General features: G+C 42.8%; 1 protein-coding gene across 2 annotated transcripts in view; it reads left to right on the plus strand.

The window, feature by feature from the left end:
- Positions 1–24222, plus strand: part of LOC130183977 (glutamate receptor ionotropic, kainate 5-like) — a 218708-nt gene that overhangs the window by 181600 nt on the left and 12886 nt on the right. For both annotated transcript variants that reach the window (XM_056399689.1, XM_056399690.1), the window contains exons 14-18: positions 5310–5423; positions 15462–15571; positions 16328–16501; positions 19633–19798; positions 19944–20169. In XM_056399689.1, the coding sequence (XP_056255664.1) occupies positions 5310–5423; positions 15462–15571; positions 16328–16501; positions 19633–19798; positions 19944–20169 (790 nt within the window). The remainder of the gene's footprint in view (positions 1–5309; positions 5424–15461; positions 15572–16327; positions 16502–19632; positions 19799–19943; positions 20170–24222) is intronic.

Here is a 24222-nt window from a genome sequence, read left to right on the forward strand (position 1 = left end):
GATGGGATCACACGATGTTAAAGATCAATGATCAATCTGAGGAACTTTTTTTGTATTTAATAGTTGTTTCACACCTGAAATGTTTGGTTCAGTTCAGATCCTACGTTCGCAGGTCACCCTGTGAGTACAGGAATTTTCCCTGATCAGTCAGTTAAAGGTCCCATATTTTATAAAGTGAGATGTCTTTTTTAAATTATAAAGCAGGTCTAGGTTCTATATTAATACTGTGAAAGTATCAAAGCGCTCAGTCCACAGAGAAATGCACACAGCCTGTATTCAGAAACTGAGCCTTAAAACCAGCTGTCAGGACTTCTGTAACTTTGTGATGTCACAACAAAGCAGTCACTGCTCTCAGCCATGCTCCAAGCCCCGCCCACCTGGACCCACCATCCAACCTTGCAGGATTTGGTTTCTCTGAGTGTTTACCTGAAATCTACTATTTTTATTTGATCACTCAGAAAACAGTCAGCCAATCAGAAGAGAGGCTCAGAGCCTCCTCTCGTCTTTGGTTCTTCTTTGGTACTTTTGGGGCGGTTGTTTTTACTGATTTTATAGAAAAGGTCCTAATTGACAATAATAGTTTTAGTGAAATTTAGTTTAGTGAAATTGTTTTGTTGTCAACACTAACATGCAGTAAACAAACAAAGTAAACCAGGCATGTTGTGAACTCGTGTTGTATGGTCCTCACGTCTTCTCAGGTCCGTTAGAAGGCTCAGTCCTGGTTCTGGTCCTGGATGTAAGGTGTAGTCCTCACAGGTGTAGAAGGACCAACGTGTGTGAAGCTGTTCTACATAACTGCACTGCTGTTTGTCACGTTGGTGGCTCCTGTCTAATCCTGCTAATAACACACATACACAAACAGCATCACATAATGGTGATGGTAATGGTGATGGTGGCTGATGATTGCATGTGTGTGTGTGTGTGTGTGTGTGTGTGTGTGTGTGTGTGTGTGAGGAAGAGAAAATGGGGAACACAAGCAGACAATTAAGAGGCTAATCAACTGTCTTTTTTCTTACTAATTATACAGAGCTGTTTCAATTACACTGCGGGATCCCACAGCACGAACACACACGCACACACACAGCAGGTATTCGCACACTTTCATCTGTATCTACAGACTGCATTTTACATAAATATGTTAAAACTCGCAAATGCTCTCCCTCCATCTCTCTGTAAACCTCTCTCGTCCCTCACCTTTTCTTTCACTGGAAAATTTCAGAGGTAGAAGCTCTTAAAACAACTGTATGCTTTCAAACACACACAGGTTTTTTTTTTTTTTTTCGTGCTACGAGGCCCAGGAGTCTGATGAAAGTGGGTGAAATTCGTTTAACAAGTGTCTACTCGTTAATCAATTAAGTGTTAATTAAGGAGCAGAGAGGTGTCTGGGGTCCAGATAAACGCTCCACTATGGATCCACTCTGCGTCTCTCTGTTGACTTTAACCTTAATGAGATTATCTTTCAACTTTAATTCCGCTCTGCCGTGTTTACGCGGCAAGGTTAACCCACACTCAGACGAGAGTCTTCATCGTTCTCGTGCAGCTGCTGGAAGGACGCGTTCGCAAAGTGCACCGTGACGCCGTTTTCTTTCATTTAAACTGTAACACGTGTAAATGGCCATGCAAGTGGTTCTAAAGAGAACTCTGAAGCTTGACGTGACCGTTCAAAATCGGAACCTTTAACTTTGTTTTTATTCTGTCATTTAAATTAACCCCAAATAATGAGGATAGTGAGTAAAGCTTCAATGCAGTAGGAAACTTTGGCGTAAGTACTAAGTACTACATCTGTCAATAAGTTTAAGTAGATCTGGTGAAGAAGTGAACAGAAAGTGCGTAGTAAGTGCTAGTTAGTAATGTTAGGGTGTTAGAGGTGTTAAGAGGCGAGGTGCTCTCTGAAGAGAGGAGTCTTCAAGAGATGGTTGAAGATAGAGAGGGACGCCCCTGCTCTGATAGCTTTCAGTAGCTTGTTCAACCATCGGGGATCCACAGAGCAGAACAGACTGGACTGAGACGTCTCGTGTGCAGTGATGGCAACAATAGACGACGTTCTTTAGAGGAACGTAATATCCAAGGAGCAAAAGGCTGTATGATTGAGTTCAAGTAGATGGGTGCAGATCCCAGAAGCCAGTGAACGTGAGCAGTAGTTACTCGGATTTGATTCAGGTGACCGTGGGTAGGTTGATGTCACTCTGCTACTTATCGACTTACCCATGGCTGCCCTTAAAAAAAAAAATGTATCTGTCCAGTCCTTTGTTGTTCTTTACTGTTTTTGCATTCAAACTTATATTAAAGCAATACATCAAACTAATGTTTCAGTCCGTGCAGACCCTCAGTGCTGGAGTTCTTAAAAAAGTCACGTACTGATTCAGTAAACTCTTGTAAGTAAGATGTAAGATGTAAGAGCAGGGATCTCTTTGACAGGGTATTGAAGTCCTGTGGTTAGAAGGTAGACCAGGAGAGGAGGAGGGTAGTCCTCACCTCCTGTCCGTTCAGCTCTATAGCAAGGGGTGAAAACGCAGTCACTGTCACATCATTGAATGTGTTATTCAAGGGGAAACAATTAGAAGAAGTCCCTGTCAGAACCAGGAAGGTGTGGACTAAATTAAAGTGTGTCTCAGCTTGAAATGGGAGCAGCATGAGCTCTGAGATTTACCCATAGAACTCCACCAGAAACAAAAGCTTTTATCTGTCCCCCGGGAGCTGCACTGTAACAATTCACTGCTAACTTGTAATGCATTCAGCAGCGGCCGTGCCCTCCACAATGACTTCTGCACAATAAAAATCAATATTTCATTAAAAGCTCCAGAATCTCTGCGAAAAAAGGTTCAAGCATTTGGAACAAAGGTGCTGCCTTTAATTGTGGCCTCTGTGGCTGGAAAATCAGGAGTTCAGCCTTATAATAAAAGATGGCTGTTTAATCAAAGTCACACAGTCAGTTCAACGCATCACAGTGGGAGTCAAAACAGACAGTAATCATCGTCTGTACTAACGCTGCAGCAGAAACTCTGGCTTTGAGGCATTCTTCTATCATATTCTTTTTTCCTTTTTATGTGTGTTATTTACCAGTTCTTTATGCTTCCGTGCGTCCCCTGGTAACCATGGTATGGTAACACTGTGTTTAACATCACAACACTCTGAACTTTTGGTTATTTCCTTGGGCAGAGTCTACAGAAATCAAAACTTCCGTAAAGTGTGCATAAAAGCCTCAAATTGTGTGATAGAGAGCCCTCATGCACTTGATGGTTCGACAGTGGGACACCCCTAAGCCCTCATGGACTCCCTTGGACTTGGAACATGCCTCAAGTCTGTGAACTCCATGAGGATGGACACTGGGATTGGGCCTACACAACAGTTTGCAGGGCTGGAGTAGAGAGTAGAGATGCATGTCCAAACAAAAAGCCCAATGCGCCTATTTTTAAACTTTGTGAAAGACTTGGTTATCGAGAGGTTTTATAATTTGTGCAAGTATCGCAACGCTGACCTTTTAACCAGAGTTAATTAGAGTCTCAACGGCTGCATGTTTACAGAAAGTGTGGGCTCCACCCACGCCCCACCTCTTTGCTCATTTTTGGATTATCTGGGAGTTGGGCAGAGTCAGGCACTGCCAAGATGGCGACTGTGGTGCAGCTCTCTCTGAGCTTGAAAACCACTCTTCAGAAACCTGTGGGTAATGTCATGGAGACTACGTCCATCCTTACTTACAGCCCTTGTATCAAACTGCACTTAGAGCTAAGTAAGCTAGCTATAGTTGAGTATCTGTGTATTTTAGCCACATTTTAGAGAAACAATGAATGTTGTGAACGTACTGATCATACGAGGCTGGCCTGTAAAACAAAAAAGGCTTATTATGACCCGTAGTTACGTTTTGTTGTTAGGTGACATCTAGTGGCCGTAGTATTTATGACGGGAGCAAAAGGGAAAATTGCGGTGACGTAGTATAAAGATAAAACACAGGAATATGACAGATTTCAATGTGAAAATAGCAGTTTATTTTGTTTCTATAATCCATGAAAGTTAACCATGTTGTTATTATTGTAACCATGACAACGAAGATCATCTTATGTTGAGGAAGTACATATTTTAACCCAAATCAACCCAAACCAAGCCATGACGGTTATTATTGTAACCATGGCGACAGAGGTAGGCACGCCACTCTCAGTACAGTCGGCGTGTTTATTATTGTAACCATGCCAACCAAGGTGCTATTTGAGGAGCTATTCCTATGGGTTATATCAGAGGGTTGAAAAAAACAAAGGTTGTTCAGGTTGGAGGACTGATTGGATCGAAGAGATGGAGGATGAGGAAGAAGTGGAGTGTGTCTGTGGTTTCTGTGGAGATATTTTAGAGTAGAGTCACATTTGCACCCTCCTGGGAGCAGGCATCAAATACCCCCGAGCAACGTCCCCCAGGGGGGTTGATGTTTAATGTAAAACAGAGTGTTTTTTATAGATATATCCAGTATGACGTCTCAATGATTTCATCACTCACTGAATCTCAACACAGTTTAACAGCCTCGTCCCTGAGCTGGGAGGAAAAATGTTGGGATTTGAAGCTTCAGCATCATCACGGACAAACATTATGTTTCACCTAAAATGTTTTTTTTTTTCTGTTAATGCAACACGGCAGAACATGAGTATAATTCACTGGAGGTTGTTGGGCTCATTACAGTCTAAATGAGGAACCATTAGACGGAGAGAGGAGTGAAGCTCTCTCCCTTTGTGATCTCTGTTTGCTCTCTTTATTCACATCTGTGCTGTTTAATCAGTTGATCCTGGATATCAGCTCACGGTCAGACCACACACACCCATCTCAGATATGCCTGATTAATATTTCAGCTTCTGCTTTTGTTCTCTCCACCTTGTGCATCGGCTCCTCTTTCATGTCCTCAACGTCCGACCCCACTTGACCTCCCTTCTTTCTTCTGTCCTCCTCCGCTGCTTTTCTCCTCTCAGACCTCCGCTAACCTCCTCCTCCCCACATCCTTTTTTCTCATCTTTGATGTTGATTTTCTTTTTTAACTGCCTGTCCTTCGTCTCAGATTCATCTTGTTTTCTCACGCTCCCTCCTCCTGTCTGTATTCTGTCTTTCTCATTTGAACTTGTTTACTCCTAATCCCCCGTCTTCTCCTCTTCTTCCTCTTTCACTCCCATTCCCCACCTATTTTTTCTTTCCCTCATCGTCATCAGTTCAAAACAGTTCAATTCTAGGTCTGTCCCTCTTCCTTTCACCTCTAAGGTCGTAGTAACGTGACATTTGTGGCTAAAAATAAAAACATTTACTCTCTCTCTCTCTCTGTCTCTCTCTCTCTGTAGAAAGCAGACCTGGCGGTGGCCGGCTTCACCATCACCTCAGAGAGGGAGAAGGTGATCGATTTCTCCAAACCCTTCATGACTCTGGGCATCAGCATTCTCTACCGAGTTCATCTGGTAAACTCACTTTTACAACATCTTTTTAAACTCTTTAACAGGAACTGATTTCACTCATCAGTGTAGTGCATAATCTTGACTTAATTTATTCTTACTTGTTTTACACATTTAGACAGAAAGCCTGCGTCACAAAGAGGGAGTGTTGCGTTTAAAAAGCTCAGTTACCGGCTCTATCGGGTGTAAGATCCGGAGCGTTGGGATCTTGAACCATGTCCCAGGTTTTGGTGCACCATCTTAGTTTTTTTATTTTTTGAATCCCCCAATTTTATCAAAGTGTAATGGTGAATCATTTAAAGGATAAAGCTTATGTAATACTATATTTTTACTATATTGAAGTCCCATAAAAAGACCCAAATCCACAGTGTGTGAGTTCGTCCCTAAACACTCTCGCTCTCAGCTCTGAGCCCATTGGTTCCTACTGAAGATGGAAATATTTAAAACACCTCATATATTTATAGTTTCATTGAAAAAGAAACTGCCACTTTTATTAAACAGGAGGAAATAGTGCATTTGTTCCGGGACTATTTTCCGCGGCAGATTAATCCACATTTGGTGCTCTAGTATTTGTGGCAGTAGGACGGTGTGTATGGGATTGAGTTAGAATAAACTACAGTGTGTGTGTGTGTGTGTGTGTGTGTGTGTGTTGTGTGTGTGTGTGTGTGTGTGTGTGTGTGTTGATGGTGATGAAGGAACATGTTTTACAGTGAGACTCGCTGATGTGTTTTAATAGTTTCTGGAAACAGTGGAGCTCTGTGGCCCAGAGGAAGAAGATACATCAGAGACAATACTTGTTAGTAGGAAACAGTCAGAATAAGTTGTGGTGTTTTCGTGGGGTTTGGGGACAAGAAAAAAAACAGATTAACACCACACTCATCCTTTAACCAAGTGTTTAAAAAAAAAAGGCACATCCCTGCTATGACTGTATCAACAGAGTGAGAAATGGTGCAGCATATTCAGCCTCGCTGCCTGTCTGTTGTGATTTGTGTGAACTGACCCTTTAAAAACAGAATTTATCTGATGCACAGCTGATAAACGGAGAGGACGCAGCTGGAAGTCAGTTTGCTTTCTTCCAAATAAGAGTTTTAAGATGCTGTTAAAAGATGCAGTTATGTCTCGGCCCAGCCTGCAGAGCCGACAAACAAAATGAACAAAAGGCCGTTTGCACCTGTTGACATTTCCCGTCTCTCTCTCTCTCTCTCTCTCTCTCTCTCTCTCTCTCTCTCTCTGTCCGACAAGTCCACGGATTCAGAGAGAAACTGCTTCAGTCACAACAGCAGCCGCCCCCTCAGCAGGAGCTCCTCTGCTGGAGGCTACCCGGCTGCTCGGGTCACTCAGTCAAACTGCAAGTTCAGGAGAAAGCAACAGCAAATATTCCTGCGACCAGAGAGATCACGCAGGGAGCGGGGGGTTGGGGTCGGGGGTGGGGGGGTGTGAGCTGGGGGGAGCTGATAAAAGCAGAGCTAGGGACACAGATGGAGGGCATGTTTCTTCTCCTTTTGCAGAGAGGGGATATGATTCAGTTGGGGGGGGGGGGGGGGGGGGGGGGCAGGAGCTGCTGTTTGAAAAATATGAGTTTTTCAGCCTCTGAGGGAGGACTGGTGACCGCCTCCCTGACTGGAATGTGAAACTCGACTTCATGCCTCAGCAAGTCCTTCATGAGTTTCCCCAACCAGTTCCTGCGTCCAGAGGAAAATGTGTTGAAATATACCTTTAAGGAATTTTCAGTATGGTTGCTTAGATACGTTTAAATATAGTCCGGATGACTCTTCTGTATGATGTGTAGGAAAAACAGAGGTGATGGACAAATATGAAGAATGAATACCTGAGAATATGATGCAATAACAAACAATAATGCTGCAAGAAGCTGCTGTATCTCTCTGAATCTCTTAATCTCTGCGGGTCCTTCACATGAAAGCAGGGAAAAAAAATCTCGAGGGACTTTTCAAATCTGAGGCTGCAGATTTAAAAACATGTGTGTCCTGCTGCCTTCAGGTGCTGCAGGGATTTATTGAACCAAAGGGGGAAGTTTTCATACAGTACGAAAGCACCTGTGGACGGCAGATACTGGTTTCACCGACGTCCTTGCTGTGATCACATGAAGCTTTTTTTTTTTATCTTTGATTCTTCACTGCGTCGACTGCTCGGAAAGTTTTTCATTGTTTATTCATGTTTTTCAGCCGCATTCAGTGACTGCGGTGTTGTTCAGGACTAGAATCAGACCTGGTCCTGAGACCACAGAAATGACCAGATTTACAGGCCAGGATTAATACCAAAGTGTCAGACCTCCCAGAGTGGATCCAGCACCTTCTTTGTCACTATCAAGATACCATAACCATATTTCCCAACAGAGTTACTCTTAAATCGCTGGTTTGCCTGCTTTAGATGCATTTTAAATCTGATGACGACTGTTGCTCAGCTGTAGTTTCAGGACCATGGACAGCGCTGTTTGTTGTGTTGGTGGTGCTCTGTGAGCGTCGAGCAGAGGAGAGAGACAGAACACGTCACTCAGACCGGGCTCAGGCTACAGGAGTTATGGTCCAATTTAACCCAGATACACCCGTCCCACAATCGGGAGGAGAAATCTGGTCCTGGACTTGGTCGGGACTGATGTTGGGCCCATATTATCCGGTCATGTGCTCACTTCACAGATCCCATCTTAAACTTCCTGAGACTGATCACAGACTCACCGGTGCTGCCCCAATCAACATCAAACATGTATTTAGGATTTCAAATCAGGCTGATTAAGACTATGATTACCAAGAGTTTCCTCAACAGCGTACGATTTGTTGCCAAGCAACCATAAACAGCCTAGCACTTGAGGCTAACGTTAGCTAGCATGCTTCAGTTGACAGATATTAAAACTGAGACTGAAGAATAAACATTCTGTGTGACCATATCTCTCCAACTATTCGCTCATCCAGACTCATTTATGCTTCTGCTTTTGTTTTTTTTGTTTTTTTTTTCTTCACTGCAAAGTTTTCCTGAAGTTTTTGCACCACAGTTCCCATGAGATCACATGGCACGATAATCTTAATAACATCCTGTAGTGTGTGATGTAGTATTATTTTCATATGTTGTAGTGTGAGCATGTTTGGGATTAGACATAAGAACATCTCCTTCTGAGCGTGATGAAACCTGATATCAACTTCTGCGGTCTGAGCCGGGCTTAGTTTGTTTTCTTGGCCTTCTTTGTGATTCTGAATGATTGTCGTGAACGCTCTGATTATTACATGTAAATAAATGTCGCTTTGGTTGACTAGGAAATGGTTGATTGGTCCAAAGGAACATTGCCCCCATGGGCTGTATTAATAGAGCAGGATATGTTGTGGCAAAGTCAGTCATGCTGACAGTGTGTCCCGAGGCCAACAAAAATAAAATCCCCTGTGGCCCAGAAAGCAGTTCCCTGTAGACCTGTGTTACAAAAGCTACATCTGTAAATCTGCAGACAGGACACCTGGAGGTACAAACTATATTATTAGTATTATTATTGTAGTGATAACCCAGTATTAGTAATATTTTAAATAGATTATTGATTTTTTACTATATTGTTATTGTAACTGTTTCCCACATGACACCTCCAAGTCTTTGAAGAGGACTGGAGGTGCCCCCTTTTTCATGGGTGGGTTGAACCTGAGTCTTTCCCACAACAGTAACTCTAAATGGAACGTTCATTTATTTGTTGTTATCATTAAGACATAATAATGTGTGTCCGCTGAGGGCAGACTGATGATGAGATGCAGACGCTGTACATCTGCAGCTCATCAGTATTCACCTCTACCATCTGTCCTCCATGTTTGATCCGGTCCGCTGTCAGAACCTGGGTGTATTGACTCGGCGCTCAGTCAGCTGCTCGGTGCGTGTCCAGCCGAGGCAGCGTCACCCCACCTTCATTTTCTCCAGTGTTTATTTGAAGATTAAGTCGACAGAGAGCTTTTTTTTTTTTTTTTTTTACTCCCTGTGGCGACAGTTTACGCTCTCACGCCGCCAGGCCGACAAGCAGTACAGAGATCAGATCAGAGATCTGGACCAGGACTTCGGCCTCCTGATCCAGTCTGAACCGAGGCATCATAAATTCACTCCGCTACACACCAGGCTGCTGCAATTGCAAGTGCAGCACCAGCGACCGTTATGCACAGTAGATAGACTGGCCAACAGGCCAATGCTGATGATGGTGTACACACACACACACACACAGCTAAACTGCAGCAGCAAAGATGTTTTGTAGGAAACGTAACTTTGTGACCAGATTGTTTTCTGTTAACGCGATGACGAAACGATGTGAATTTACACGTTTGACAAGTTGCAGTAAAGTAAAATGTTCACAGATGTTTCACAGATGCTCAAACGTTTCCACCAAAATATCTGATGTCCCAGAACAATCTCCACTTGTAGTGACATTTATTGAGCTGTTTTCTGGCTCTGTTCAGACTCTCTCAGCTCTTGTTTCAGGTCATAGACAGATCCTGGATCAGAAAGGTCCATCTTACACTGAACTGAACCAAAGAGCTGTTAAAAGGTAAATGAACTGCACTTATAAAGAGCTTTTCTTATCTTATCAACCACTCAAAGCATTTTACAATTCAACATATGGACCACCAACCATCTGGTTAGTGGACGACCTGCTTTATCTCCTGAGCCACAGTTGTCTAAACCACAGATAGGACTCTGGATGTTAACCTGCAGTCCTCCATCCACGCCACCCGCCTCCTGGCGACTCTTGCCACCGTTAATAAAATAAGCTTCATTAGTTAAAGTTAAAAAAAAAAACTGTTTCCTCTGAACATAATCCAGCAAGTGATTACATTATGTACACAACATATTTGCTGCTGCAGCTCAGAAGCATAATTTCCAGAGACAGCGTTGCCTTCAGTCGTGTATATTACAAAACACAAATTAATGTAATTGCCATATGGACAACCAGGGGCCTTCGGGGCCCTTCAAACTCTTGGCCCAGTCCCATGACAACTCTCAGCATGATTCATTCACTCATCATTCATTCATTATCCTTTTAGGGATCCGGAGGGGGGGGGTGTAACCTGGACAGGTCGCCAGTCTATCACAGAGACGAACAACCATTTCGCACTCACATTCACACCTATGAACTGCCAGTTCACCTGCATGTGTTTGGACTGTGGGAGGAAGCCGGAGGAAACCCACGCAGGCAGGAGGAGAACATGCAGACCCCGCCCCCCACCCCTCTCTCAGCAGGAGCAGTACATTAATATCTGAGCGTGTACAAGCTCCTGAATGCATCACACAAACCAACACATTAAATCTCATAACTACTCTGTAACTCCCAAAGCAACTAAATAAACAATAGGGTTGTGTATGGAAGTGTAAAGAGCTTTATGCACATTATAAAACACACACACACACACACACGCAGCATGTATCTAAATAGCTTGCGAGCAGACTTAAAGATGGTAATCTATTTAATTGCTCAAGCTGTTGACTTATGTACACACATTAGTGAAGTGCCATCGTGTTTATCAGTGTTCTTGCCCCCCGGTGCTGAACGGTGTAAATTTATGTCTGCTGCTGCTCCCAATTCATTAGTGCTCGATGTATTATCACTTTGCTATTCACTGCATCTGCAGCACAACAATTTATTACAGCGAAGTACGAGGAGCTCTGAGATCATCACTGTGGAGATACCAGCTGTGACAGCTGTGACAGCGCTGTCATTGTTGCTCCCTCAACAATGACAGTGTCATTGTTTGGAAGATTGGAAGTGGAGATTTTTAAGAAGCTAAACATTATGTTACTTGCGGAGGAAAATTAGACTGACAGATTAAAACAGACAAAAAGAGTAATTCATGTTTTACAGTTATTGATGGTTTTGTCCTGGGTGTTTAGTATTTTATTGAAGGGATTGTCATGTATTAATGCATATTTCTATCAGCATGATGTGTCTTTAATTCAGCTGCTAGATCTTTAAGTTTTGGCCTTTATTGGCGTATCACTGCAGTCGCATTAAAAACCTCATATCTCCAGCTTGTGAACTTTTTCAAAGTAGATGTAATTTGTCATTTTCTTTATATCAGCCCATGTTTGTCTTCATTCACTTCTGTTTTCATAGTGTGTTAACGGGCCGTCTTCACAGCTTCATTTTGTGCTCAACCTAAGCACATGGAGCAAGAGCATTCAGGGTCCAAATCCACTTTTGCTATTTTAACAGCGGAAAACACTGTCAAAAGGGTTGTGCATAATCCTTTAATTAATCTTGGGCGTAGACCAGTTTGGCTTCTGACCCATTTTTTTCTTATCCATTAGATGGCGGGCTAGAATATAATCAAAGGCTAATTTAAGTAATTGATTGATAAAAATGCTAGTGGAATTTGCTTTGTTATTGTTCATGTGTGACGCTGTGGCACACAGTCACAAATTAACAACTGCAGACAGCGTGTTTCCTCTTTCTTTCATCTCAGTTGACTTCAGGATCCAGAACTGAGAATTTTAAAGCTCAGACAACTACAGGGGAAAGTTCTTCAAAGAGAGTGTTGTGAGTTTTGGTGATTGACAGCTTATCTGATAGGCTGCACAGCCGAGGTGTACTGATGCAGTAAACTCACCTCTGATACGGCATCAGGTCAGAACAAGCTCTGAGGATAGTGGCCGCCTGACCTACATGTGTTATTTATCAGTATGAATAACAAAATGTCACATACAAAAGTAACGTGGATGGAGAATCTTCACCGCCTGCGGAGGAAGAAACATCCAAAACAGAGCAAACAGACGTAGCAGGTGGTTCAGTGTTTGTGAAGAGATTGCCTTCTGCTGTCAAGTTAAAGGAAATCCACCGCTGTCTTTAGACTTTGTAACGTTGCTTAAATTGAAAATATAAAACTGGTGCTCTTCTCTATTTTTCTTATTGTCACCAAATCTCATGTGCAGACTCAAACCAACACTATGTTTGTCAGTGCATCTAGTCCATCCATCCATCCATACATCCATTGTGTTCTGTTTATCTGGGGTGGGTCAGGCTCCTTACCCTTTCTTTAAGGCTGGACCCAGACACCCTGCGGAAACTCATTTCAGTCTCTTGTATCTCATTCTTTCGATGTCTACCCAGAGCTCATGACCATAGGTGATGGCTGGAACAAATCCATCTTACCCTCACTTGTGAACAAGACTCTGAACAACACGTTAGTCCAGCTCTCAGTATTACACTACTACAATAATACATTTGCTGGGAACTATTTTCAGTGGTGGATTAATCCACGTTTTTGTGCTCTAGTGAGTATATATGGTAGAGGTGTGTAATTTTGCTGGGAAGTCCTGAGTCAAGGTGGGAGTCTGTAAGTCACAAGTTCAGTTCAAGTCCTGAACTGTTAACTTTGAGTCTTATGTGTTTAGGAACAGCAGCAGCGCTAAGCTAACTGTACAGCTAGCCACCTGTCAGCGACAGATAGCTTAACATTATACAATGCTGATTGTTTATTGTTTTTTATAAGACACCTTTAAGGCTAACAAATCTTGGTTATATCTAGAAACATGAAGGGCTCATTGATTTCATGTTTTCAGCATTTAGCACATTAGCTTAAGCTGTATGGCAAAAAACATGGATGTTAGCCTCAACTTTCCAACACATAACTCCCCTTTAAACATTTTATTATTTTGTTTCTGTGCAGATTAAATAAAAGACATACGATTTGTCAATTTGTCATATTTCAGCGTTTCATTATCTGCTTCCATTGACTGAAGCTAAGCTAACCATATCCTGACTCCGGCTCTATGAGACTCACATTGATCTTCTCAGCTCACTGTGAAGAATGTGAATAAGTGTGTTGAACTATTCCTTAAAGACCATTTGGAAATGACCGGAGGCTGCATGGTTGGAAGGAAAAACAAAAAACACTAAAACATAAAAAAAGTCAACCCTGAGACTGATGGTAGTCGATGAGATGCACCTGCTGTCACCCGCCATTTTCTACTTCAACATGTGATCCAGCTTTCTACACGGGACATCTAAGTGTGATTCAGAGGTACAAAGCAACCTTGCATCAGATAATCGTCTCAGCCCTTTGCCAAACCTCACATGGTGTTCTTTTAAATGAGCCAGAATGGAAAAAAAAAAACGAAACAGAGTTGATTGCCTCCATTACAGCTCCAGTCATCTGCTTTAATTGGGTCCAATCTGGGAGTTCCTCAGCTCTCTTTGCTGCCAAATCCTTTTTTCCAGGGGACGACGGGGGGAGAACGAGGCATCATAAACAGCAGGGAGGGGAGGTGATGAAATGGGTCGATTGGAAGCAACTCACAGGGGAACATCAGCTTACAGTCATTAACACTCGAAAAGCTTGTAACTGCAGTTTACTGGTTTATCTTGTTTTTGTTGTTTTATTCCAATTGCAGGTTTACGTGCTGAGAAAATGTGACAAGCTGAGGAAAGGGAAAAAAAGGGAAACGATCCAATTCCAACACTGTAATTTTCCAAAATACATGGCTGTCAATCTGAAAGACAGGATTGTGTTTTCTAAGCCTGAGACGTTGACAGTTCTCTGCGCGCCGCTGTGATTGGCAGATGGTCATTATCACAATTCACCGCTGCCAGCTGCAGATATAAGAACTTCCACTGATGTTAAACTTCATGTTTTTCCACTTGAATTTAAAGTTCAGAACCGGCTCAATCAGCAAATACACATAACAATGTGCAGAATAGGCATCATGGGTAAAATCCTCCACCTACCCCGCCCTACCGTCTGCTGGCTCAGCAGAAATCCATATTCATCAGACCAGGCTTCGACAGTCAAAGTATCTGCAGGGTTTTGTGCATTAAGCTGCTGCCACATGATTGGCTGATTGGATAACTGCATGACTAAGCAGGTGTACAAGTGTTCCTATAAACATATACAGTATATCTAACCTACAGGAATGCCTACTTTCAGTTAATTTAGACAGATATTGGTGTGTTGTGACAATGATGTAACAATTATAAAAAAATTAAATATAACAAGAAAAGTGCCCCTGCTCATTGATTGACATGTGCCCCAACGCCCTAATAAACCCAGAGATTTTACAGAGTAACGTAACACTTCCTGAAAAACCTTCTCACCTTGTTACAGTGACGTAGAAGTGTACTCCAGGGTGTGTCAGTACACTGTGACATCACTGTCATCAGTGATGCTAGCTAGGCTAGCCTTTCCCATTTTGAAGGCTCTTTCAAATACGGCCTCCTTTTCCTGAGTAAAAAAGGCTCCAACAGGTGGATCCTCCATGGTCCAACCTATCCCAAGATTCATTGCGTGCCGGAAATTAAAATAATATGGCAGCAAACGACATCGACAGAGAGCCTGAGGATTACACTTTTAAATTAAGTATTGGGTGTCAGTTCGATTCAACAGCTACTGTTGAAACCAATGTCCTTAAAGCTTCAATTTCAAGCTACAAATGTAGTGTTGTCAGGGTTGCTAGGCACCGGGATGCAATGCCTTGTGATGCAATGGTAAGGGCAGGAATAGCTGGTGCTGCAAAGCAATAATCCCCTATAAGCCAGACCGTCTCATTTCAGTTAGGCCTTCACGGTCTACAACAGCTACGAAAGGCCACACCTACGTAAATCGTGTCCTCCAAAGGATGCAGCACACAAACTGAAACTGTTTATCACAGAGGAGGGGAGCTCCGGTCATTGTGTATATTATCATAACACCCAATCCTGCAGAATCATTCAAAATCAATAATGTTTTGCAGTCAAAGCCAGAAGAAACAGTCAAGATACAGTAGCTATGATGCGGATCTGCTGAGTGAATGATGTGATAAAACTGCTGCTTTTCCATGTTGATTTTGGTAATTAAAAAAGTGACATATACTGATGCATCAACACACAAAGAGCCTTGATGTCATGGTTCAGTACACCACCAGGTGTGTTTTCATGTACGTCACTCAGTGCATTGTACATTGATTCTAACATGTAAACAACAGAATGGTACACACATTAACTCGTTTCACTCAACTTTAATAACTGTGTGTGTGTGTGTGTGTGTGTGTGTGTGTGTGTGTGTGTGTGTGTGTGTGTGTGTGTGTCTCTGTCTCTCTCAGGGTCGTAAACCAGGTTACTTCTCCTTCCTGGATCCCTTCTCTCCGGCTGTCTGGCTCTTCATGTTGTTGGCTTACCTCGCCGTCAGCTGCGTCCTCTTCCTTGCCGCCAGGTAACTACCTCAGTGTGTGTGTGTGTGTGTGTGTGTGTGTGTGTGTGTGTGTGCTGACTGAAGTGTATAAGTACCAGAACATCTGAATTTTTTATTTTAATATTGGGTCATGGCTTCAGTAAAAGCAGTAGTGTTTAAAATAACACAAACGCCTTGTCACACTTGTCTTTCAGTCTCAGTAAGTGAAGCTCTCTCTGCCTGTAATTTTGTCACTCAAAGTAACATCAAAATAACTCAGTCAAACTGTTTAACACTGTAAACACAGTCATTATGTCGTTTCCTTTTGTGTAGAACGTCTGAATGAATTTCTTCCTGTTTACTGCTCTTACACTTTCACACTGTGTGAGGCAGGTGTGAATAGATGTATTCACTATGAGTGAAAACACTAAAAGCATTGCAGGTTGAAGATGAAAATGCAGTTGTGTTGGTCACATGTTTTTCAATGTTATTTGGAGTATAAAAGAATAAAATTTTCATCAGAATGATTATGGAGTCAGTGATGTTGGATGGAGGAGCTCACTGTGAACTTGTGTGCAGGTTATGAGAAGATGTTTTATTTAATGTCACAGTGGAACAGACCAAACCCTCCGTGTCAAAACAGAAAGAATAAAGAACGTAATGTGTCGGGAGGTGGTCCGAGTCTGGTCTCTGTTCTCTATGACAGGACTCCGCTGACTTTCCTAATATGTTTGTTTCTCACTCTCTCTCTCTCTCTCTCTCTTTCTTTCTCTCTCTCTCGCTCCCCCCTCTCCAAAGGCTCAGCCCCTATGAATGGTACAACCCTCACCCGTGTCTGCGGGAGCGGCGGGACATCCTGGAGAACCAGTACACGTTGGGGAACAGCCTGTGGTTCCCAGTGGGTGGCTTCATGCAGCAGGGCTCAGAGATCATGCCCCGGGCTCTGTCCACACGCTGCGTCAGCGGAGTCTGGTTCGTACTTGAAGTTTATATTGTCTGCTTTAACTTAGGGTGACCAGATGTCCCCGTTTTCCGAGGACAGTTCCCGATTTTGATGGCCTGGCCCCTGTTTTTGATGGCCTGTCCCTGGAAATGTCCCCATTTTTATCTATGAATTAAAAAAGGACACCTAGGACATCGAGCTTTGTGCTTGTTTTGGCCAAAAGAGGGGTCTTACTGCTGGCTATAGCAAAACCATCAAACTATCCACTCAGATTTTTTAATTCATTTTTTAGCTGGCTCATTCATTGGTTAGGGTTCATCACCGGTGAACAAAAACAAACATACACATAGCCGCCTAGCCGTAACTTGAAAAAAATTGTTTTTATGTTGGAAGAAGTGAAGAATTTGCACGACTGCCTACAATGGACTTCACACAACAATATTCACAACCTTTTATGATTCTTTTGATCTGCGGACCCTTACGACTGAAAGGAATATAATATAAAATATTGAGGAATCGACACACAGGTGGACTTCATAACTGCTTCAAAGGTAGAGAGTCGTCATTTTATCAGTTGTCCTTCACCATAGTTTATTATATTTTAATGATACACTGACTGCCAAACTGGAAATTTCCCTGCTTTTCATTTCAGATATCTGGCCTTACTTTAACTGCTGGACCATCTTATGTCCCTCTAACCACACAGCCATACTTTAACTGAACACATTCAGTGTGACACTGATGGAGGACTGAGGCTGATGATTCCCCTCCTCCGCCAGTGCAGACAGAGTAATCTTACGTGGTCGTACCTCTGTCTCTCCAGGCTCATATACCTGTTTCTGACTCCTGCAGAGCGTCGGTCGTTGCTTGAGCTCAGCAATTAATCAGCGAGATGCAATTAAGCAGACTAAGTGTGGGTGTAGTGAAGCAAGGTCAGCAGCAGAGTATGAACGAGCCACATCTACAAAGTTTGGAAGAAAAACTAACAGAGCCTGTCTGTTACAGGTGTCACAGAGAGACTGTCCTCCTGAAATAAATCAGGTCGTCTGCGCAGCAGGTTATTATGGCCTGTAGTTACTTAGTAGTAGTTTATGTTGTTTTATCTTATCCACAACAAAGTTAACCACTTTGTTATTATTGTAACCATGACAACAAGGATCATCTAATATTGAGGAAGTACTTATTTTAACCCGAATCTTTTCCTAAACCTAACCAAGCCATGACCGTTATTATAGTAACCATGGTGACAAAGGTAGGTACCCCGCTGTCGGTTTAGGAAAAGATCTTTGAGGTCATTTGGGTTAAAATAACTACTTCATCAACAATCAAAAGACAGTTTTTGTTGTCGTGGTTACAATAATGACAACGGTGTTAACTTTATCGAACAGTCATGGATAATAGAAACAACATAAACTGCTACTTTCACATGGGAATCGAACACCGCTCTCCTGTGTCGTATTGCTCTGTTTTGTTGTCCCATCCATCCACCACAGTGTCCTCCTGACGTGGACGTTGTCTCTGTTTATACTACGTCACCGCAATTCTTCCTTTGCTCCTGTCATAATTACTTTGACCACTAGATGTCGCCTAACAACAAAACGTAACTATGGGTCATAATAACCTGCAGCACAGACGACCTATGGGCTCGTTTTTTGCAGCACAGTCTCTTGAGAACAGTAGAGCGTTGGCCTCTCACAGCAGGTGAATCTCTGTATCATGCCTGTCTCAGAAAGAGCCGCTACAAACCAAAACGTTTGATGAATAATGAAAATCATGAGTTCTCAAGGGAGAATTATGTGTGAGCCAGGAAAGGTACGGCCCTGATCTGACCTCGTCTTCAATATGTATATATTTTTAAATCCTCCAGTTACACAGATTCTTGAAGTGAATGATGCTCACATCACAGCCACTTTCCTCATTGTTAAAATCAAGTGTTTCCTCCCCCCTCCCTCCCTCCCTCCCTCCCTCAGGAGCATCAGCTGAAGGTGAACAGATGGTGAAGTGGCTCGTGTGAAAATGATGATGTCGCTTTCTCTTCTCGGTTTATTTCCACTGAACCTCCTCTCTCCTCCTCATGTCCTCTGTACTGAACCTCCTCTCTCCTCCTCATGTCCTCTGTACTGAACCTCCTCTCTCATCCTCATGTCCTCTGTCCTGAACCTCCTCTCTCCTCCTCATGTCCTCTGTACTGAACCTCCTCTCTCCTCCTCATGTCCTCTGTACTGAACCTCCTCTCTCCTCCTCATGTCCTCTGTCCTGAACCTCCTCTCTCCTCCTCATGTCCTCTGTCCTTCTCCTCCTCTCTCCTCCTCGCATCCTCTGTCCTTCTCCTCCCCCTCTCCTCCCGTCCCTTCTACATCAGTGCTGATAGAAACAGACAAACAACAAATATTTACCTCCGTCCTCCTGCTGTCTGTGGAGATGGAAATTACCATTACTCTCCAAATACCTGTCCTCTCTCTCCTTCCCCCTCTCTCCCTCCCTCCCTCCCTCCATCAGTCCCAGTAGCTGCAGTAGGACAGATGGTGGAGGGACTGGAGAGGCCATCAGCATCTTTTCTCTGACAGCTCTCGGCCTCACCGGGCACTTAGCCCCATAAAAACTCATGATGGCTGTGGCACAAACTGCAGCATGTTGATGACTGACTGACTGACTCACTGACTGACTGACTTACTTACTGACTGAAAGGGAAACAGTAGAAATTAGGTCGTAGCCTTATTGACAAAGGAGAGGAGAGGGTAGTGCACTCCAGTCACATGACCTGAGTCAGATCATGAATCTGAACGTGTGGTGTATGTTCGATTCCATCCGTGACAATGAGGGTAACTACTCTCCTCACCTCTCTCTCCTCCCTCCTCTCTGTTTGCCTCCATCCTTCCCCTCCTCTCTCTTCCTAATTCCCTTGCTCATCACTTCCGTCTCATTTCCTCTGCAGCGGAGACATCCTGCTCGTCTCTGCAGCCCGAGTTCATCTTTAGGTTGATGATTTTTACCTAAAACTCCTGACGTTTCCTGCAGAGCTCTCCATCTGTCTCTCTCCTGTTTTTTCCGCTCACAGCTCTTAATGAAGAGAGAGAGGGGGGAAAAAAACGAGCGAGTGTGTGCAAGTTTCTCGGGGTAAATAAAGGTTAACGCCGCTCTTCCTCTCGGCTCCTCTCAGGTGGGCCTTCACCCTCATCATCATCTCGTCCTACACGGCCAACTTGGCGGCGTTTCTCACCGTTCAGAGGATGGAGGTTCCCATCGAGTCTCCGGACGACCTGGCCGACCAAACCAACATCCAGTACGGCACCATCCACGGGGGCTCCACCATGACCTTCTTCATGGTGAGACTGTAATTAATCTGTATTGATTTTATTCAACTTATTCCTCTCTTGGTATTGTTTCATTTCAGACACTGTGTGTTATTGATTTTGTATTTTGTATTTTGTATTTTTCCGTGTCTCACTCTTCTCCCTCCTCTTCCTCCAGAACTCGCGGTACCAGACGTACCAGAGGATGTGGAACTACATGTACTCCAAGCAGCCCAGCGTGTTCGTGAAGAGCACTGAAGAGGGCATCGCCCGCGTCCTCAACTCCAAGTACGCCTTCCTGATGGAGAGCACCATGAACGAGTACTACCGCAGCCTCAACTGCAACCTCACGCAGATCGGAGGACTGCTGGACACCAAAGGCTACGGTATCGGCATGCCTCTGGGTGAGTGAACGGGAGGACCCAACCCTCCTAATGACATGATTACTAGAGCCTGATTGATATTGCATTTTTGGGGCCCATGCCGATACTGATATTAGGAAGTGAATATATTCCGATATCAATATATATCGGCTGATATCAATATATTGGCCGATATACATTTGCGAAACTTGGGAAAAAGATATGTCATGAAAGCAGGATATTTTACAGTTTAACAATAAACCTCTTTGTCCAAAATGACATCAGTGCACTGAAACCGTAAACTTCACTGGGAATTAAATAAAATAACTATAAAAATTAATAACTATAAATAAAAAACATGAGAACAAATATGTATATATATATATATATTATATATGTACTGTATATATTTAAGTCAAATGAAAACAAAGGATCAAATATACATAAAATGCCGTCTATATAACTTGACTTGACCCAAACATATCCACTGCATTAGCAGTGTCAGGTCTGTGGATGGAGGATGTCGTACTGTATCCTGCACAGACTGTGAAACCTTTTAATATGTGACTTGTGATTTTGTGATTCTGTATGAATAAGATTAACTTGACCGATGTACTTTGTATAGAATTTGTTTCGCTTCGTTTACGGAAGCACTGAAAAGCAAGAGGAGTTCAAGTTTATTTTTTCTCATTTGTATTAACAACCACTTAGAGGCAAGAGATTTTTTTTCAATTTTTTTTTTCAAGGATGGCTTGGAAAAATAGAGACAGTGTTGCTTTTTAGAGACGTGATCGACCTGAGTAGTTTGCTGAAAAGGACATTTTTTAGTCAACTATTTTTGGGCAGGAGTCATGTTTCTTTTTTTGCTGCTTACTGAAAACTGACACAAAGCCTGAAGGTATATTGAGGCATATTGATGCCTGCTACTTGCATATATGTGTTAGGGGTAGGTATAAAGCTGCCTGCTAGTCTGGCAAACACCATTTGTTGTAAGTGTTTTCTAGGCTTAAATCTTATGTGGAACTCTTAGCTGGTACAGTACAAATATTTAAGGTCCCATATTTTACACTTTTCCTGTTTTTGTTTGAAGTGTTGATCCATAAGAAGATAGATTTTGTGGTTTTAAGAACCAAAAACCATCTCAATGTAGTTTAACATCGCTCCCTCTCCAGAGAGGCTCTGAGCCTCTCTTCTGATTGGCTGGCTGTTTTCTGAGTGATCCAATAAAAATATAGCAGATTTCAGGTAAACCAAATCCTTCAAGGTTGGATGGTGTGTCCTGGTGGGCGGGGCTTGGGGTATGGCTGAGAGCGTTGACTGCTTTATTGTGACATCATAAAGTTACAGAAGTCCTGACGGCTCATTTTAAGGCTTAGTTTCTGAATACAAGCTGTGTGCATTTCTCTGTGGACTGAGCGCTTTGATACATTCAGTATTAATATAGAACCTAGACCTGCTTTATAATCAAACAACACATGGAAATCTACCTTTATACAATATGGGATCTTTAAGAACAACCAATAAAACAGTTTTTCCACCAGATGAATGTTTTAATTCCTGCTGCAGGAGAAGTGGAAACACTAACCTGGATGTGTTTAGCCTGCTGTCACATCACATCTTGTATGTAATACATTGAGGCTGTGTTTCCTTCGGTCTGTCACCTTGTGTGTCGGCTCGGTCGCAGCCGTTAACCAGGTCATATTCTTTGTGCAGCTGCTGTTCTTGGCAAATTAAACCCATCCTGACTCCAGTTTGGCGGCGTTCTGCCTTTTTTGCCAGCGTCTGGCCCCTCACCTTGTCGTCTGCCACAGACTTGTTCCTGGTGATAAGTATTAGTGCATAGATTAGCATATTTAATGGAGGCAGGACGAGCAGATGTGGAGAGAGGGAAGGGAACAGCGGGAGAGCTTTTTGGGAGACTGGCCTGTCAGTCAGCCTCCACATTAAGTGATGCAAATAAAAGCAGCAGAGTCACCAGGTGCTGCAGTTAGGCAGTGGTTCACATGTTAACTGTGCTGATTGGGAAACTTCCAGCTGCTTTAAAATTAAAGCGTCATTTTGGCTTCTGTGTTCTGGGAGCTGAAAGTTCGGTCGACTAAAAGGAACCATCCAAACCAAACTACTTTCCTCCAGCTCGTTCTGAGGGACATTCAGGTGTCCCAGGGCCGGGTGAGATTAATCCATCTGGCCTGGGAGGTTTTCTCACTGCTCTGGGCCCAGCTTGAGGTCTCCTCCCAGTTGGACCTGTCAGAAAACCTCCAAAGGGCAAGTAGGGGGAGGGATCCTGATCACACACTTGCATAACAGGTCTTCCAACAAAATTAACCTAAACTATATTGTAAAAGGACCTACAGTATATATGCCTGTTTTATTACCTTTTATGTTAAGATTTGCTTAGATTAGGTGTTACAGACGATTCCGGCGGCTGATCTGTTGATTCATGACAAAATGTAATTTCAAAATATGAGTATCAAAATGTACTTGCAGTACTTAACATGGAAGTTACTTGCAAAGTAAAATTTCTAAAAGTTAATGGTCTGAAAAAGTCTGAAACCTAAAGAATCCGAGATCTTTGTGAGCAGAGTTTGAAGGGGTCAAAGAGGAAAACGGGGAAAAGAAGAGTTCACGTCTGAATTGATATCCATCCATTTTGAAAAAAAGTTGATAATTCTTTTGGAAATGAGGTACTACTGGCTTCAAGGCTTCAGTTAATCTTTCCATAAAGTGACATATATCTGTTTTGTTAAGAAAGAAAAGAAAAGGAAGTCAAGAGGGAACGAACGAATCAATCTGTAACTGTGAAAAATGGAACATCAAACCTGTTCAAGTGCCATCGCTGTGTCAAAGACTTCACTCGTCTTTTACTTTGAAACACGCACTTCCTGCTGTGTGTCATTGTCTGAAAGTCAGTGTCACATTTTAATGGAAGATGAATGAGTGATGGAGTGAGGAGGAGAGGCAAGGATGAAGGTTCGCTAATTTACAACTGTAGTGGACAAAGTATTAATGACAGGGACCAGTATGATTTATGTTAGCATAAAGCTGAATCAACTCTTTTCTGTAACAGTGTCAAGAATGACTTACAGCACTCACACAGCTGCTTTCTTACAGTGGTTCTTCAAATATGGATCCTGGTCCTGGTAATGTTTTATTCTAATGAATGGCTTGTATGCGTGAGGTCGCAGTGGATCATGGGAGTATAAAGATCATGATTTGGACATGAGAGACTAAGGTCCATATCCTGAGTGCTGTGTGATGTAATAGGCAACAGAAACACGTTGGTTAAGCTGAGGGCAAGATGGTGGTTTTAGTTAAATCATCTTCATGTCACTGGTGTCTTTTACAATATTGAACAATAGAGAACCAAGACCACAAACTGTCCTTAACCTTAACCGAGTGGGAGCGGGACTGCGCAGCATTTTTGTCCCTTGTCCCACATCCTGCATACGATGTCCCGCATTTTATTGGCTTTATTGGTTTTTTAAAAGTCAACACTGCAGGACAGACGCTTTTTTAAAAATCTGGCTTTTATCCAACGGCTGTGAAGGAAGCAGGGAAGGCTGCACTACACCCAATGGGGAGAGTTGTGAGCCACAAAATCACAAGCTATGCAGTTTTCAGCAGAACAATGATGGAGAGTACCACAAAGAAAAAGGAAATGCAGTTATAACAAATCCTGGTTAACTACCTATAACTGGGTGAAGCCGGTGGTCCAGAGTTATTTTTCAATGTGCTGATATATGGATGTATTTGTATTGTAACCCAAAGGTGATAAGAAAAGGTAACAGCAGCTGAAATAACGAGCGTTTACCACACTGTGCAGCTCAGCATTGATAGCGTTTCCCACATTGTCCCACACAAACATACTCTTTGTCCTACATTAGCTTTATTGGGATCGACGTGGTTCTGAGCACATCAGTGGATATTGTGCTTCAAAAGGAAACATAACATAATAAAAAAAATTAAATACTTATTGTGTGTTCAGTGTCAACATTTTCTGACTTAACAGCTCTCTTATTAATAGTGTTTATTAATAAAGGCCTGGTCACGTCAACATTTTAGATTAGAATCTCCACAGTTGTAGATTTATTTATG

Source organism: Seriola aureovittata, chromosome 16 (genome assembly GCF_021018895.1).
Source record: "Seriola aureovittata isolate HTS-2021-v1 ecotype China chromosome 16, ASM2101889v1, whole genome shotgun sequence".
Classification (NCBI taxonomy): Eukaryota; Metazoa; Chordata; class Actinopteri; order Carangiformes; family Carangidae; genus Seriola; species Seriola aureovittata.